The sequence below is a fragment of the Nanorana parkeri genome, unplaced genomic scaffold (genome assembly GCF_000935625.1).
Source record: "Nanorana parkeri isolate BGI_ZX_2015 unplaced genomic scaffold, ASM93562v1 scaffold255, whole genome shotgun sequence".
Lineage (NCBI taxonomy): Eukaryota > Metazoa > Chordata > Amphibia > Anura > Dicroglossidae > Nanorana > Nanorana parkeri.
In genome coordinates, this window is record NW_017306523.1 from 737,049 (window position 1) to 750,079 (window position 13,031).

Here is a 13,031-nt window from a genome sequence, read left to right on the forward strand (position 1 = left end):
CAAAGTGAATATGATTCACGTTCATTACTGGGTGCAACAGATTCCTCCATCTACCCCAAACTGTGCAGATGGAGGAATCTCCCACTGTGCAAAGTTTCAGTATCTTGCTTGTTTCCCCCGCTGGCTCTCAAAATACCTGAACAATCTGATTGGATGCAGGCATTGTTCAGTGTTTTTGAGAGCCAGTGGGGCTGACTAGCAAGATACTGAAGCTTGGCGCAGTGGTGATTCTTCCATCCACACAGTTTAGCATAGATGGAGGAATCTGTTGCACTTTTTATGTCTGACCATACAAAATCTGCAGAAAATCTATGTGTATGTCCAGCTTAAGACAGCAAGCGTGTTAGAACTACAGAACACTTCCTCTCCATCTCAATAACATTGGGTGGAGATATTTTGTAGTTCAGCGGTTATCAGGACAGGGCTGTTAAGATTCCTTGAAACGCAAGCACTGTTATCTGTTAACTACAGGAGGTTAGGAGCTCACGGAACCGTATTTCTGGTAGGATCTTTTTTTGTTTTTGTTTGTAGTATAATTAAAAACTTGTTGCTGTTTAAGTAATGCACATGCCCTTAACCCTTACTTGTGTTATACGAGTGCAAAGCAATCACCGTACACAAGCCTGATGTTCTGCAAAATCCATCGATCTACTTCGCCTGCCTGCTCATTCACCTACTAGAGAACAGTATAATAATGTTTCTAGCCAGAGGGTTCTCTCTCTCTTTTAGAAGTCCAACTCCCACCCAACTTTCGCAGAGTAGATATTTCTTCTGCAAGCCTGACTTTAACTTTCCACAGCTTGAGCTAAATGGGTATTTTTTTATACATTTGCCTTGATTTTCATTAACATTGATTTTTTGTTTTAGTGTTCTGAGAACCGTATAGCTCCTGTTGGAAATGGTGAAACTAGAAAAGAATTGTCAAGACAAACTTTGGAACAAGACCAAAGTAAAACTTTCAAAGATGATCTGAAACATGTAAGTGAATCCTGAAATAATTGTAAAATACTAGGGGGTGGGGAATTTATCATAGAGTGAGAGTTTTTGTTTTAACTCTCGTATGGTCGCATGGGATATATTTGCGCCGGATTTATGTTGCTAGTGTAATGTTCTTCATAAATTAGATTAAATAGACTCCAGGAAAGAAGACTCGTAACTGCAGGCAAAAAGCTTAACTGTTGCTTTTTGAAGAAGTGGTCATGGGGACTTCAGTAGCGATTGTTTTGTTAGGTAATGCTCAGATGTAAATGGTTGCAAAATAGTGCAAGCTCTGGTCAAAACTGGCACAAATGTTAAAAGGAGCAGCTAAACAGATTTGCACATTTAAAAAAAAATAAAAAAAAGTGATTGAGGCTAAAACAGTCGCAATTGCTTTGATAAATTACCCCCATTGTGTTTTATCAAGGAGATATGGAAACGTATGCATTATCTTTACCTAATTGACCGAATTTATATGGTTTAGCCATTAAATCTCATGCAATTCTGGAAACTGCAGCTATAAAAGTGAAAGAACCTCTTATCTAGACGGCTGGGGGATTCTCCTTCGAAGCGCTTCGGGAACATAGAATGAACTACACTGAGGCAGATTCACACATGCTCAGTTTATTATAACAGTTTCTCAGTCTTTATACTGTACAGAATGCTGAATCAACGTTTAAACTTTGTACCATATACGCACATAGTGAAGAGAGGCAGTGTTTTGAGAAATAAAGACAAATTTTGGAGTCATATAACATTAGTCATAGATAACTCTTATCACTAACGGCCAGTTCCAACATGCTATACCATAAGAAAAGTGCAGAGTACAATACAGATAAACAAAAGCAGACATAGACTGAAAATCTACTGAATACTCATTTTAAGACTTTCTTGACTTTTAACATATATTTCTAAAGAGGACCGGTATTATATTGAATTAAAAAGGGGGCTTGTATTGTATTATCAAATGATACTTTCAAAAAGGAACCTCACAAAAAAATTACATAAACACTATTCTGCTCTAAATCTTATCAGTTGTAAGTGGGTGTGAAGTTACAGCTGCTCACATATATAGGGTTACATGAACCTTCAAATATATTTTGTATTTAATAGGGATGCTCCGATACCACTTTTTTTAAGACAGAGTACCGATACTTTTTTTCCAAGTACTCGCCGGTACCAATTTGACAGGTCACATTTTTTCTAAAGCGATACAAAAATCATGATTTTAGGTCAGTTTCTTAATATTATGAAGAACATGAACATGAAATTAATATCATGCCATTGCTAACTAAGGCTTGAATCTCCATAGTGGGGTAAATGAGCACATGTCCAGACTTTAGACCAGAACACTGTGTAGTGTTGCACAGCTATATCCAATTCTGGCTTTATATTATAAAATTCTTATAATATAAAGCCAGGTATGCAGAATTGGATATAGCTGTGCCACACTATACAATAATGCACTGTTCATCACATGTATATACAACACATGTGCTCATCTATTTTCCCCACAATGGGGATACAAGCCTTAATTAGCAATGACATGATCTAAATATACAGTTCATTTCATTATTCAGTGTCTCTTTTTTATATTATAAAATGTATAATATAAAAAAATAGACATTGAATAATGAAATTAATATTTAGATCATGCCATTACTAACTAAGGCTTGTATCCCGATAGAGGGGAAAATAGATGAGCACATGTCCAGACTCCAGAACACTGTAGTGTGGCACAGCTATATCCAATTCTGTATAACTGGCTTTATAATAAATTTTTTAATAATATAAAGCCAGGTATGCAGAATTGGATATAGCTGTGCCACACTATACAGTGTTCTGGAGTCTGGACATGTGCTCATCTATTTTCCCCTCTATGGGGATACAAGCCTTAGTTAGCAATATCTACATAGTTATTTCTTGTCTTTTTTTTCTTTTTTTATAATGTATAATAATATAAAAAAAAGACATTGAGTAATGAAATTAACTGAATATTTAGAGCAGCTAATCAGCTGACACCAAAGGATAATACGTTTCATATAACGTGAAGCCATTGATTATCATGTAGTTGTTTGGCTCCTTTTTAAAGCACCCAAATGGCCCTGATCAAGTTTACATAACCCTAGAATGTTTGGCCTTGTTACAGACACACAAGGTGACACACACAGGTTTAAAAATGGCAATTAAAGGTTAATTTCCCACATCTGTGGCTTTTTAAATTGCAATTAGTGTCTGTGTATAAATAGTCAGTGTGTTGGCCCTCATATGGATGCACTGAGCTGGCTAGATACTGAGCCATGGGGTGCAGAAAAGGAGTGTCGAGCACAAAATGCCGATACATGAACAAAAATGAGCTGCACGGTGGAGTTGCCAAAAAGAAGCCTTTACTGCGCCAATGCCACAGAAAAGCCTGAATACGATATGCCTGAGAACACCTTGACATGCCTCACAGCTTCTGGCACACTGTAATTTGGAGTGACGAGACCAAATAGAGCTTTATGGTCACAACCATAAGTGCTATGTTTGAAGAGGGGTCAACAAGGCCTAAAACGACAAGAATACCATCCCTGCTGTGAAGCATGGTGGTAGCTGATGTTTGGGGGGGGGTGAGCTCTAAAGGCACAGGGAATCTTGTGAAAATTAATGGCCAAACACTGCGCAAACTGGCGCTATATAAATCTTCTATAATAATGCATTCTTCTGCACATGGGTCACTCTTGGACTTTCCAGCACAACAATGACCCTAACCACAATGCCAAGTTGACCCTCCAGTGCTTTCAGCAGAAAAAGGTGAAGGTCCTGGAGTGGTCATCTGTCTCCTGACCTTAATTGCATCAAGCCACTCTGGGGGGATCTCAAACGTGCGGTTCATGCATGACGACCAAAGACTTTGCATGACCTAGAGGCATGTTGCCAAGATGAATGGGCAGCTATACCACCTGCAAGAATTCGGGGCCTCCTAGACAACTATTACAAAAGACTGAACGATGTCATTGATGCTGACGTTTTTGTTATATAATTGTGCCATTCTGTTTATGACCTACAGTTGAATATGAATCCCATAAGAAATGTCTTTTGTTTTCTTAAAAAATTGTACATATGTTAACAATTCTGCAAGGGTGAGCAAACCTTTGAGCACAACTGTATGCAGGTGCTTATAATACAGGTGAAACTCGAATAATTAGAATATTTTGCAAAAGTAATGGCAGTAATTGCTGCAAAAGGGGCCCAAATCAAGTACTGAGTACATATGCATGCTTGTACTTTTCAGAGGTCCGATATTGTTCTATGTACAATCCTTGTTTTATTGATTGCATGTAATAATCTACTTTTTTGAGGTTGTGGATTTGGGGTTCTTGGGGTTTCCATGAGCTATAAGCCATAATCATCACAATTATGACAAATCACGGCTTGAACTATCTTGCTTTGCATGTAATGAGTCTATCTCATATATTAGTTTCACCTTTTAAGTTGCATTAGTGAAATAAATGAACTTTGCACGATATTCTAATTATTCGAGTTTCACCTGTATGTCAGTACCTTTGCTATGTACTCATCCCAAGTTAATGACTTGCATAGTAGTAAAGCAAAGACAAATGAGGGTACCAAAGCATACGAAACAAGCTATATTCTCTAGTTGCCATGTTACTGACCTTTAAATTTCCTAAAATGAAAATGTTTTGGAGGAACCAGATAGTCCTGAACCAGGTTTTAAAGCATTGATGTTAAAGGCTTGCCAGCAGAGGTCTCTAGTGAATCAAGGTACAGTTCTGACTGTTATCCACAATAGTTTATGTTCAAAATCTGAACTTGCCCTAAAGTCTTCTGTTTTATGTTTTTAAATTGTTTTTCACACCGTCAAAAATATTACAGTGGTTGTGAAACTGGAATCTTATGTTGTGATTTTTTTATTTTAACTCTAAATTATAAACTTCTTTTTTTTTTTTTGTCTGGGTTTTTTTTTTCTTGTAGAGCTCAAGCAATCTGGAGTTCTCAGAAGCCAATGTGGCTCAAAAGCTGGATTCCATTTACTTTCAGGAAAGCAGAACGCCGAATCAACAGTCTGTCATGGAAGGCAGCACCCACTTATCTCACATGTTTTCATCTAGCGTTAGTGGTGGATTGGATCTTGAGAGACCACCTGAATCAGGAGATGTACAGATGACAGGCTCAAGTACAGCTGTTGTCAGTGGTTTAGCAGATGAATACTTATCGCCTACGTATTTACAAAATAAAAAAGCGTCCTCAGATGCCTGGCAGTCTTTTCAAGCACAGGCCTTTCAGTGGAGCTTTGATCAAGGTGGCAGTGAAAAAGGTAATGTGATGAAAAGCACTTCTCGTAACAGTCAAGCTTTATAATGTAGTTATGCTGCACATAGAGTTAAAGCCTAACCTTGGGCACGGATAACATTGGGGATGATCTAACACTGAGTAATACTCAAGCCACGATCGCATTGACATTTGGATCTCTAAATTTCTGCCATGTAACGCTTGATTGTGTGCTCTTTTTGAGTCACTATGTGACTCCTTCTCTTGGCCACTGGTATGGCATTTTTAAGTGATGAGGTGAGCTTTCACAATGGCAAGGAGACCATCAAGAAGAGTACCTTCAAGGGACCGGTTGTCTCCTCCAAAACCAGTAGGGAAGGAGACTGCAGGACCATGGGTTAAGTATTATTTTGTATTCATCTGCTAGGCAAAACAACCATAGTTTTCATGCGGTGGTGAGACTAATTATTTTATCACTGCCTGTGGAATGTGCTCTGATTTGGGGGTGCCTTAAATTACTGGTGAACAACTGAATCTTAAATAAGTGTTGGGTTTATTTACAAGTAGGGATATACATGCATTCTAAATACAATTAAGGGAATTTGAAAGGGGAATTGAGGTTAAGGATCCTACAGCTAGCTACACCATTCTCTCTCTCTCTCTTTCACACATGCCATGGGGTTTTTCTCCTGTTCTCAGAACACGCCTCTCCAGCAGGTCTCAGCGAATCACATTCTTGATTGCAGAGTTCAGAAAGACTTGTCTTGTCCAAAGGTCTTGCTGTTCAGCTAGGTTAGTGTCACACAGGAAGAAGGTTCAATCATATGCCCCTGCCCCAATCCCAGCATATATGCCTTGCTGACACGGGTGTGGGCAGTAAATACCAGCAGGGGGTCGGGCTTGCCCCAGGACATGACAGTCCAGCAGATCTCCTTTGATCAGTGTCCAGCCCCAAGAACCTCCAAGAACCCTTTGATGGTCTTCATTCGCATATCAAACAGCCACGGGCCATTCACGATATTAAGGAACCTTTCCATCAAAGATGTATCATAGATGTCAATTATTTTAGCTTCCAACACTTTTCCCACCAAAAAAGTGGGAAATGTTTAGAACCTTTGGTTTTTATTGCCATGTTCCATCACTATGTGTTGTAAAGTAGCCACCGCTCCAAGCTGACTCCCGTGATTTACTACTATCTTACGCAGAGGGGGGATCTACCATTAAGCCATTTTAGGCAGTCGCTTAAGGCCTAGCAAACACGGGAAGCTACGCAACCTGTTAGGCAGGAGGGGAACCCGAGGACAGAGGGGGCTCTATCACAGGAAAACGGCACCAGTACCAGACGCCCACTCCAGCATCTATTTTTGATAAAAATCCCCTCTGTCCCCGGGCCCTTTGCCGCACTGACAGCAGTAGAGAGGGGACTATTTTTCCTCTTTCGGCTGCTGCGGAAGGATATCGGGCGAGGGCACCTGATTATTACCTTGTAGTTGTGCTGTTTAATGGGTTGCTTGCTGCCTGGCTGGATTTGTACTATATATCAGATGGTCTAATTCTGCATTGCTTGTATGTACTGCTGAGGTTTGTACGCCTCCATAACTGATGGTATTTTTCTGCATTGCTTGTATGTACTGATGGAATTTGTAATCCTCTATAGCTGATGGTACAGGCGTGTGGACATTTAAAAAAACAAAAAATAATTGTCCAAGGACTAAAGCCCACCGCTCCAAGCTGCTTGTCATTAGGGATGCACCGATACCACTTTTTTAAGACCGAGTACCGATACTTTTTTCAAGTACTCACCGATACCAATACTTTTTCTTAAGGGACAGGTAACATTTTTTCTAAAGCAATACAAAATCATGATTTTAGGTCAGTTTCTTAATATTATGAAGAACATGAACATGAAATGAATATTTATCATGCCATTGCTAACTAAGGCTTGTATCCCCATAGTAAGGAAAATAGATGAGCACATGACCGGTGCATCCCTACTTGTCATAATTCAAAAAATACCGTTTTTTACAGCAATTTGCGACCAAAATCCATAATGCAGGGCTGTGGTGGATGGTAGTATGGGGTACAGATATACAACCGTACTGGCGGGAGCCAGAAGCGATTCTGGCGACTTACCTGCTCGTAAGCCCCCCATGTGATAGCAGTCAAAGTAAAAAAAAGAAAAAAAAAGTTTTTAAAATGAAATAAAATAAATCTAATAATAAAAAAAATTAAAAAGTCCCCGGCCCCCGCGAGCACACGCGTCGGGTGCGCCTACGTATGAAACCGACGAACGCGCTACACATGTTTGGTATCGCCACGCACGCCGGAGTTAGAGCAATAATATTAGGGCCAGTATTTTGGGGTATCTCTAAATTGATAACCTGTGGGGGCTTTTAAAGCATCTTCTGTGGACTTTTTGGGGTACTGCAGTTTTTCACCGTTTCACGGACGCACGCAATTTGTAAACTGGGCATGTTGGGTATCGTTTTATTCGTTGTAACCATCTTTTATATTTCATTTAAAAAATGGGTATTTTGTTGTGTTTTGGGGCATTTTAATTTTGTCACTAAATTTTGGGGTTTAACCAGTTGACATCCGCGGTGTTAAACCCCCTTCCCATCCAGGCCATTTTTCAGTATTCAGCGCTGCGGTATTTTGACTGACATTTATTCCGTCATGCAGCGCTGTACTGGGGGGTTTTTTTTCCCCTTTTTTTTATGTGACTTATTTTATTTTACTTTTTTATGTTACTTTTATTTTTTTTAATTTATATTTATTTTTTTGCACTTATTGTTATTGATATTATATGGGGGATAACAATCCCCCTATATAATAGCAAAGGCACACTGACAGGTCCTCTTTATGGAGACATTAGGGGTCTCTAGGACCCCTAATGTCACCTGTGGACCCCAAAAGAAGCTGATGAAGCAGAGATCTGCTTTATCAGCTTCTTCTCTCTGGCAATAGCAGCCAGATGACTGACAGGTGAATGCGGAAGTGATGTTATACACATCACTTCTGCATTCACAGCCCGGACGGAGATCAGCAAGGAGCTGATCTCCCGTCCTCCTCCTCCTGACGCCCTCCGAGCCGGTCCCGGGATTCAAGATGGGGCAGCGGATCCCGGGATTCAAGGTGAGGGGTCAGGGGGGGGAGGGGGATATGTGCCGCGAACGAGCACATATAGGCGATCGGCGGGCTATGGACCCGCTGATCGCCTATATGTCAAACACCCGGTAACGGTTGTGTTTAATGGTCGGATCTTTTCTGCCCGTGCGTGCCCGCAGAAAATAATTGCCGTCTGGAGACGGCAACCCGCAAATGCAGCAGTGCGGTCCGTCCGCTTTTTTACTGCGGACGGCAAGAGGTTAATAAGGAGTTTCGCTAATATAGCGCAACATAAAAATTTGCAACTACCACCATTATATTGTACAGGGTCTTGACATATAGAAAATATATAATGTGTGGGGGTTTTAAGTCCTTTTCAGGCCTAAAATGTGGAATATAACATGGGTGCAAAAAATGAAAAAAAAAAGGCCTGTCATGAAGGGGTTAATGCTATACACACACGTGCGCGCGCGCACACTGCTATAAGCAAAGCTGCCGAGATCACTTGTACAAAGCGCAGCTTCCCTGCTCTACATTTAGTCCTGCTTGCCCACAACAGGGATAAATGTCTTTTTTTTTTTTTTTTAAACAGCCCACCTGGCGCCCGAACTGCATGTCCTGGGCTTCTGGCAATAGAATTTCCGCATCCCTGTCGTATTCTGCATTGCTTGTATGGAATTTGTAGTCCTGTATAGTTGATTATATTCTGCATTGCTTCTATGTATTGATGGGATTTGTAGCAATGCAGAATAATACAATCAGCTATACAGGACTACAAATCCCATCAGTACATACAGCAATGCAGAATAGCATTTAGGACATTGGTGGCCCTGACACTTGCTGGAGTGAAAAGTGGCCAAAGTAAGAAGCCATGTTAAAATTGTTTAATATTAATCATTGCCCTGACACTTGCTGGAGGTTATTGGCTTAAAATATGCAGTTTATAAAGTTCATTTTGTAATTATTGTCTGCATATTTTTTCCCCATTATTGGTGTAAGTTGGGGCCTCATGTTTGAGTTTCGCCTAAGGTCTCAAAGTCTAGAGCCGCCTCTGATCTCACATTTAGTTTACTAATTTGTATTGAGATTGTAGTCCATCACGGCAGCAAGCTTGGGGCGGTGACTACTTTACAACACACACGGGGACCATAGGGAAGAAAAATAAACACCCTCCAGAAGGAAGGACAGTGTCAGCACCAATTCAGAGATGATTTGAGTGATAAAAGAATAAACAGTATTTTTGTTAATGGTTAAGGTGCTTGAATGTATTTCTAAGATTTAACTCCTGAGTTTAGTGTCAATTTAAAGAGCCACCTCCTTTTTTTTTTGGCTGTATGTGTGATGTCTGGGAAGCAAACACTAGACAACTTCCAAGATGGTGCTACCTTCTGAGTTAGTGGTGAACAGGCCTGCAAAGAAATGCACAGTAAGCTTCATAATGGTTTATAAAGTGATTTCCAAGCACTTTTTTATATCTTTGCAGATGAGGTAGTGACTTTTTTTATGGTGGCAGTGTGTAAGGCTTAACACCTTTTGTGAACTGTACTTTAAAGGATTACTAAACGTGAATTTGAGTTACGAACACATTAAAAAAAGTCCAGCTCCAGGGAAATTTTAGAAGTTGTTAACCATTTGCTGCCCAGTGCAATTTCTTACATATGCACACATGATAAAATCTGAATTTTTAGCTTGAAAACAGTTTCAGACCCCCCAAACAATGAATATTTTCCGAAAGCAGAGGCCCTGTAGAATAAAAAGATGCTTGTTGCCATTTTTTATTTTGCACGGTATTTGCGCAAATGTTTATCAAACCAAAGTTTTTAGGATTAATCACTGCAATTTAGTGCACAGAAACAGAATATAATGCCCAATTTTTTGATAAAATATAAAAGATGGGGGTCACGCCGGGTAAATAGATACCAAATATGTCAAGCCTTAACCACTTCCGGGCCACAATACGTCTATAGACGGCTGGTATTGTTTTTAACAGCAGACGATTGCTGTGAATGTACAAGCGATCCGCTAAGCACAATCATTCTAGGGCAATCAATCCCTGTTGGCATTAAACTGATCAGTAAAAGTGTTGAAAGTATTCCCTATGGGAATACTGGGTATTGACGTTTTTTGCAGCTTCACGTGCTAATGCAATTTTTAGGCTTGACATGTTTGGTATCTCTTTACCCGACAAGAAGAGGGGGACATATGCTGCCCAAGTGCTGTCTTTCTAGGGAGAGCAAGACTGAACTCGCCAGGGCACCTTTATTGTATCTATAGACTTTACAGTATAATCACTGCTGTACCACCAATATACCACAACCATGTGTCCAGCCAGTCCTATAACTATTAGCCACTCACCGTCATAAAGCAGCACAATCCCATACGGTATGATGGAGAATCCCCTCTCGAATACAACAATCTTTATGCCAAAAAGTGTGTGTGTATAAATGCATAGCTACACTCAGAGCAATAGAGATGGGAGTGAGACACTTTGCATACCCACACGAATTTCCTGGTCCCCGCAAGACTTATCTAAAGGAATTGGTGGTGGTCCAGGCAAAGCTGGACATGTATTGGGGGGACTGTCTATGCTCAGTCCTAATTTTACTTCCATGAAAGGTAAACTGAATCTCCATACAATCACTCATCTGTTCTATTACGTTGAGCAACACAGGAAGTCTTAAAGCTGGGTTTTACTGTTGCTTACTGAAGGACTAGAAACTGGCAAACTGTATGCCAATTCTCTGCTAGTATGCTAAGATGAACATCTTTAATTCAGCTATGCTTTTTTTAATGACCTGCAATTGTTGTTTTTTTTTCTTTTAAGACCCATTCACCCTGTTGCTACTAGAGGTTCTCCCAGTTAAGAGCTGGTAGCATTGCCTTTGTACTTGCCCTCTCTCTAAGTAGAAAGGTTTAACACTGTCGAAGTCAAGTGTCATGCGCACATGCCTTCTATTTCCTGCCATATTGCTTCTCCCTGCTGCTGCTTCTGCTTGACAAGTAACATAAAACTTCTGTGACTTTGGTCACCACCACTTTGGCTGCTGACCCTCACCTGCTACCAGGTGTCCGGTTGAGCTTTTTGCTACGATCATGCAGGACTTTATGGCTCCAATCATCCAGTTATTTTACGACTCTGATTGCAGGGACCACAAGCGTGCTCCCACGCAGTCTCCAGTAGATATTGTTTTTGTTTCTTTACAAAGGTTCGAATCTTCCTGACAGATTGTATGATTGTCCAAGTGCTTGTTGGGATTTCCATGTGTATCATGTGTCTGACTGTCTTGTTCGAAGTATTTAAGCTCTATTGCCTGGTGGCAAGAGTGCTTCCCCAGCAGAAGAACCCAAGAGCCAGAATGCAAAGTAGGCTCCCTCTTTGCGCATCAAGAAGCCACTTTTTTTTTTTTTAAATAGATTTTTTTTTCTGGTCAAACCCTTTTGTTCATGTAAAAGAAGAAAAAAAATCAGTGTGTCATTTTTCACATGTTATCCATTACTATTAACTTTACACATAAGATTTTGAAGGTGTTTACTTTTCATTGCTTTTTATATTGGTATGTAATCTTCATATTTTTTTTTTTTCAGGGGATAGTTCACCGCCTAGTGTGGTTTACCAAAATGAAGAAGGAAAATGGGTTACTGATCTTGCTTACTACAAACCATTTGATAGTGAACATACTGCAGATTTTCCTGGAAAAGTTGATGACCAGTTTAATGAGGGAAATTTTATTGTTGGAAGTAAGGATTTGTAATTCAATTCAAACCTGCTAAGCATTTTCATAACTGTGCATTTATAAAGCAGTGAATGGGACACTCACTGCAGGTAAATTAATCGCTGTAATTTACCCTAAGCTCAGTATACCGCGAGCTACAGCTGTGTCCTGTGAGGTTACTCAAACTGATTAAGTTAGGACAAAAATCCTAATTGGCTTAAGAAAACTATACATTGAGGAGTAGTGCCAGACATGCTAAAGAAATAGGTTAGAGGTTTTAATGCTCTTTAACAGTAGACAGGTTAGAGAGAGACCAATTTCCTTTGCTTTTGTCCACTTCCATTTCTTCATGCTTTTGCCTTATTGAACATGTCTAGGTTGAATGACTTTCTGGCTCTGTTTACCGCATCTGCAGGTTTGTGCGGTCATAAAGTGAGTTTACTTGGGACCGTGCACAAGTGACATATCTAACTCAGATGCCAAGCTACTAGACTTTGGTAGGTCAAAAATCTGAAACCTCTGGGCTTTAAAGAGTTGTGTTAAACAGCCAGTCCAGGCTGGTGTATGACCAGTGCCAATTATATGCATTTTGATTTGGATCTAATGACCTGGTTTCGAAAGTACTCGGTTCTGTTCTCTAATTATTGTGTTTCTGTTATAGGTGATGTCATAGCAAAGCTAGATGAAGACCAGGAAGAATTTGAAAAGGAGCACCGATTTATTCAGGTATTTCCATACAATTTATTGATATATTTTCTCTCCATGGCATATTAAAGGAGAACTATGAGTTGAGTGCTTTTCACTCACCTCATAGTTCTAGCCGACTTGTGACAATGAGACTGTTACAAGTCGGCTCAGTAGATCGGGAGGTGAGCGAACACATACCGGCATTCGCTCACCTCTCGATCCTGTCACGGCTCTCTGCCGTGACAGGGGAGGGGCTGGATTCCCCCCCTCCCC

The 13,031-nt window shown here is 40.2% G+C and overlaps 1 protein-coding gene across 1 annotated transcript in view; it reads left to right on the forward strand.

The window, feature by feature from the left end:
- Positions 1 to 13,031, forward strand: part of CEP192 (centrosomal protein 192) — a 101,819-nt gene that overhangs the window by 28,776 nt on the left and 60,012 nt on the right. The window contains exons 13-16 of the mRNA XM_018556828.1: positions 868 to 978; positions 4,954 to 5,296; positions 11,944 to 12,096; positions 12,733 to 12,797. Coding sequence (XP_018412330.1) covers positions 868 to 978; positions 4,954 to 5,296; positions 11,944 to 12,096; positions 12,733 to 12,797 — 672 coding nt within the window. The remainder of the gene's footprint in view (positions 1 to 867; positions 979 to 4,953; positions 5,297 to 11,943; positions 12,097 to 12,732; positions 12,798 to 13,031) is intronic.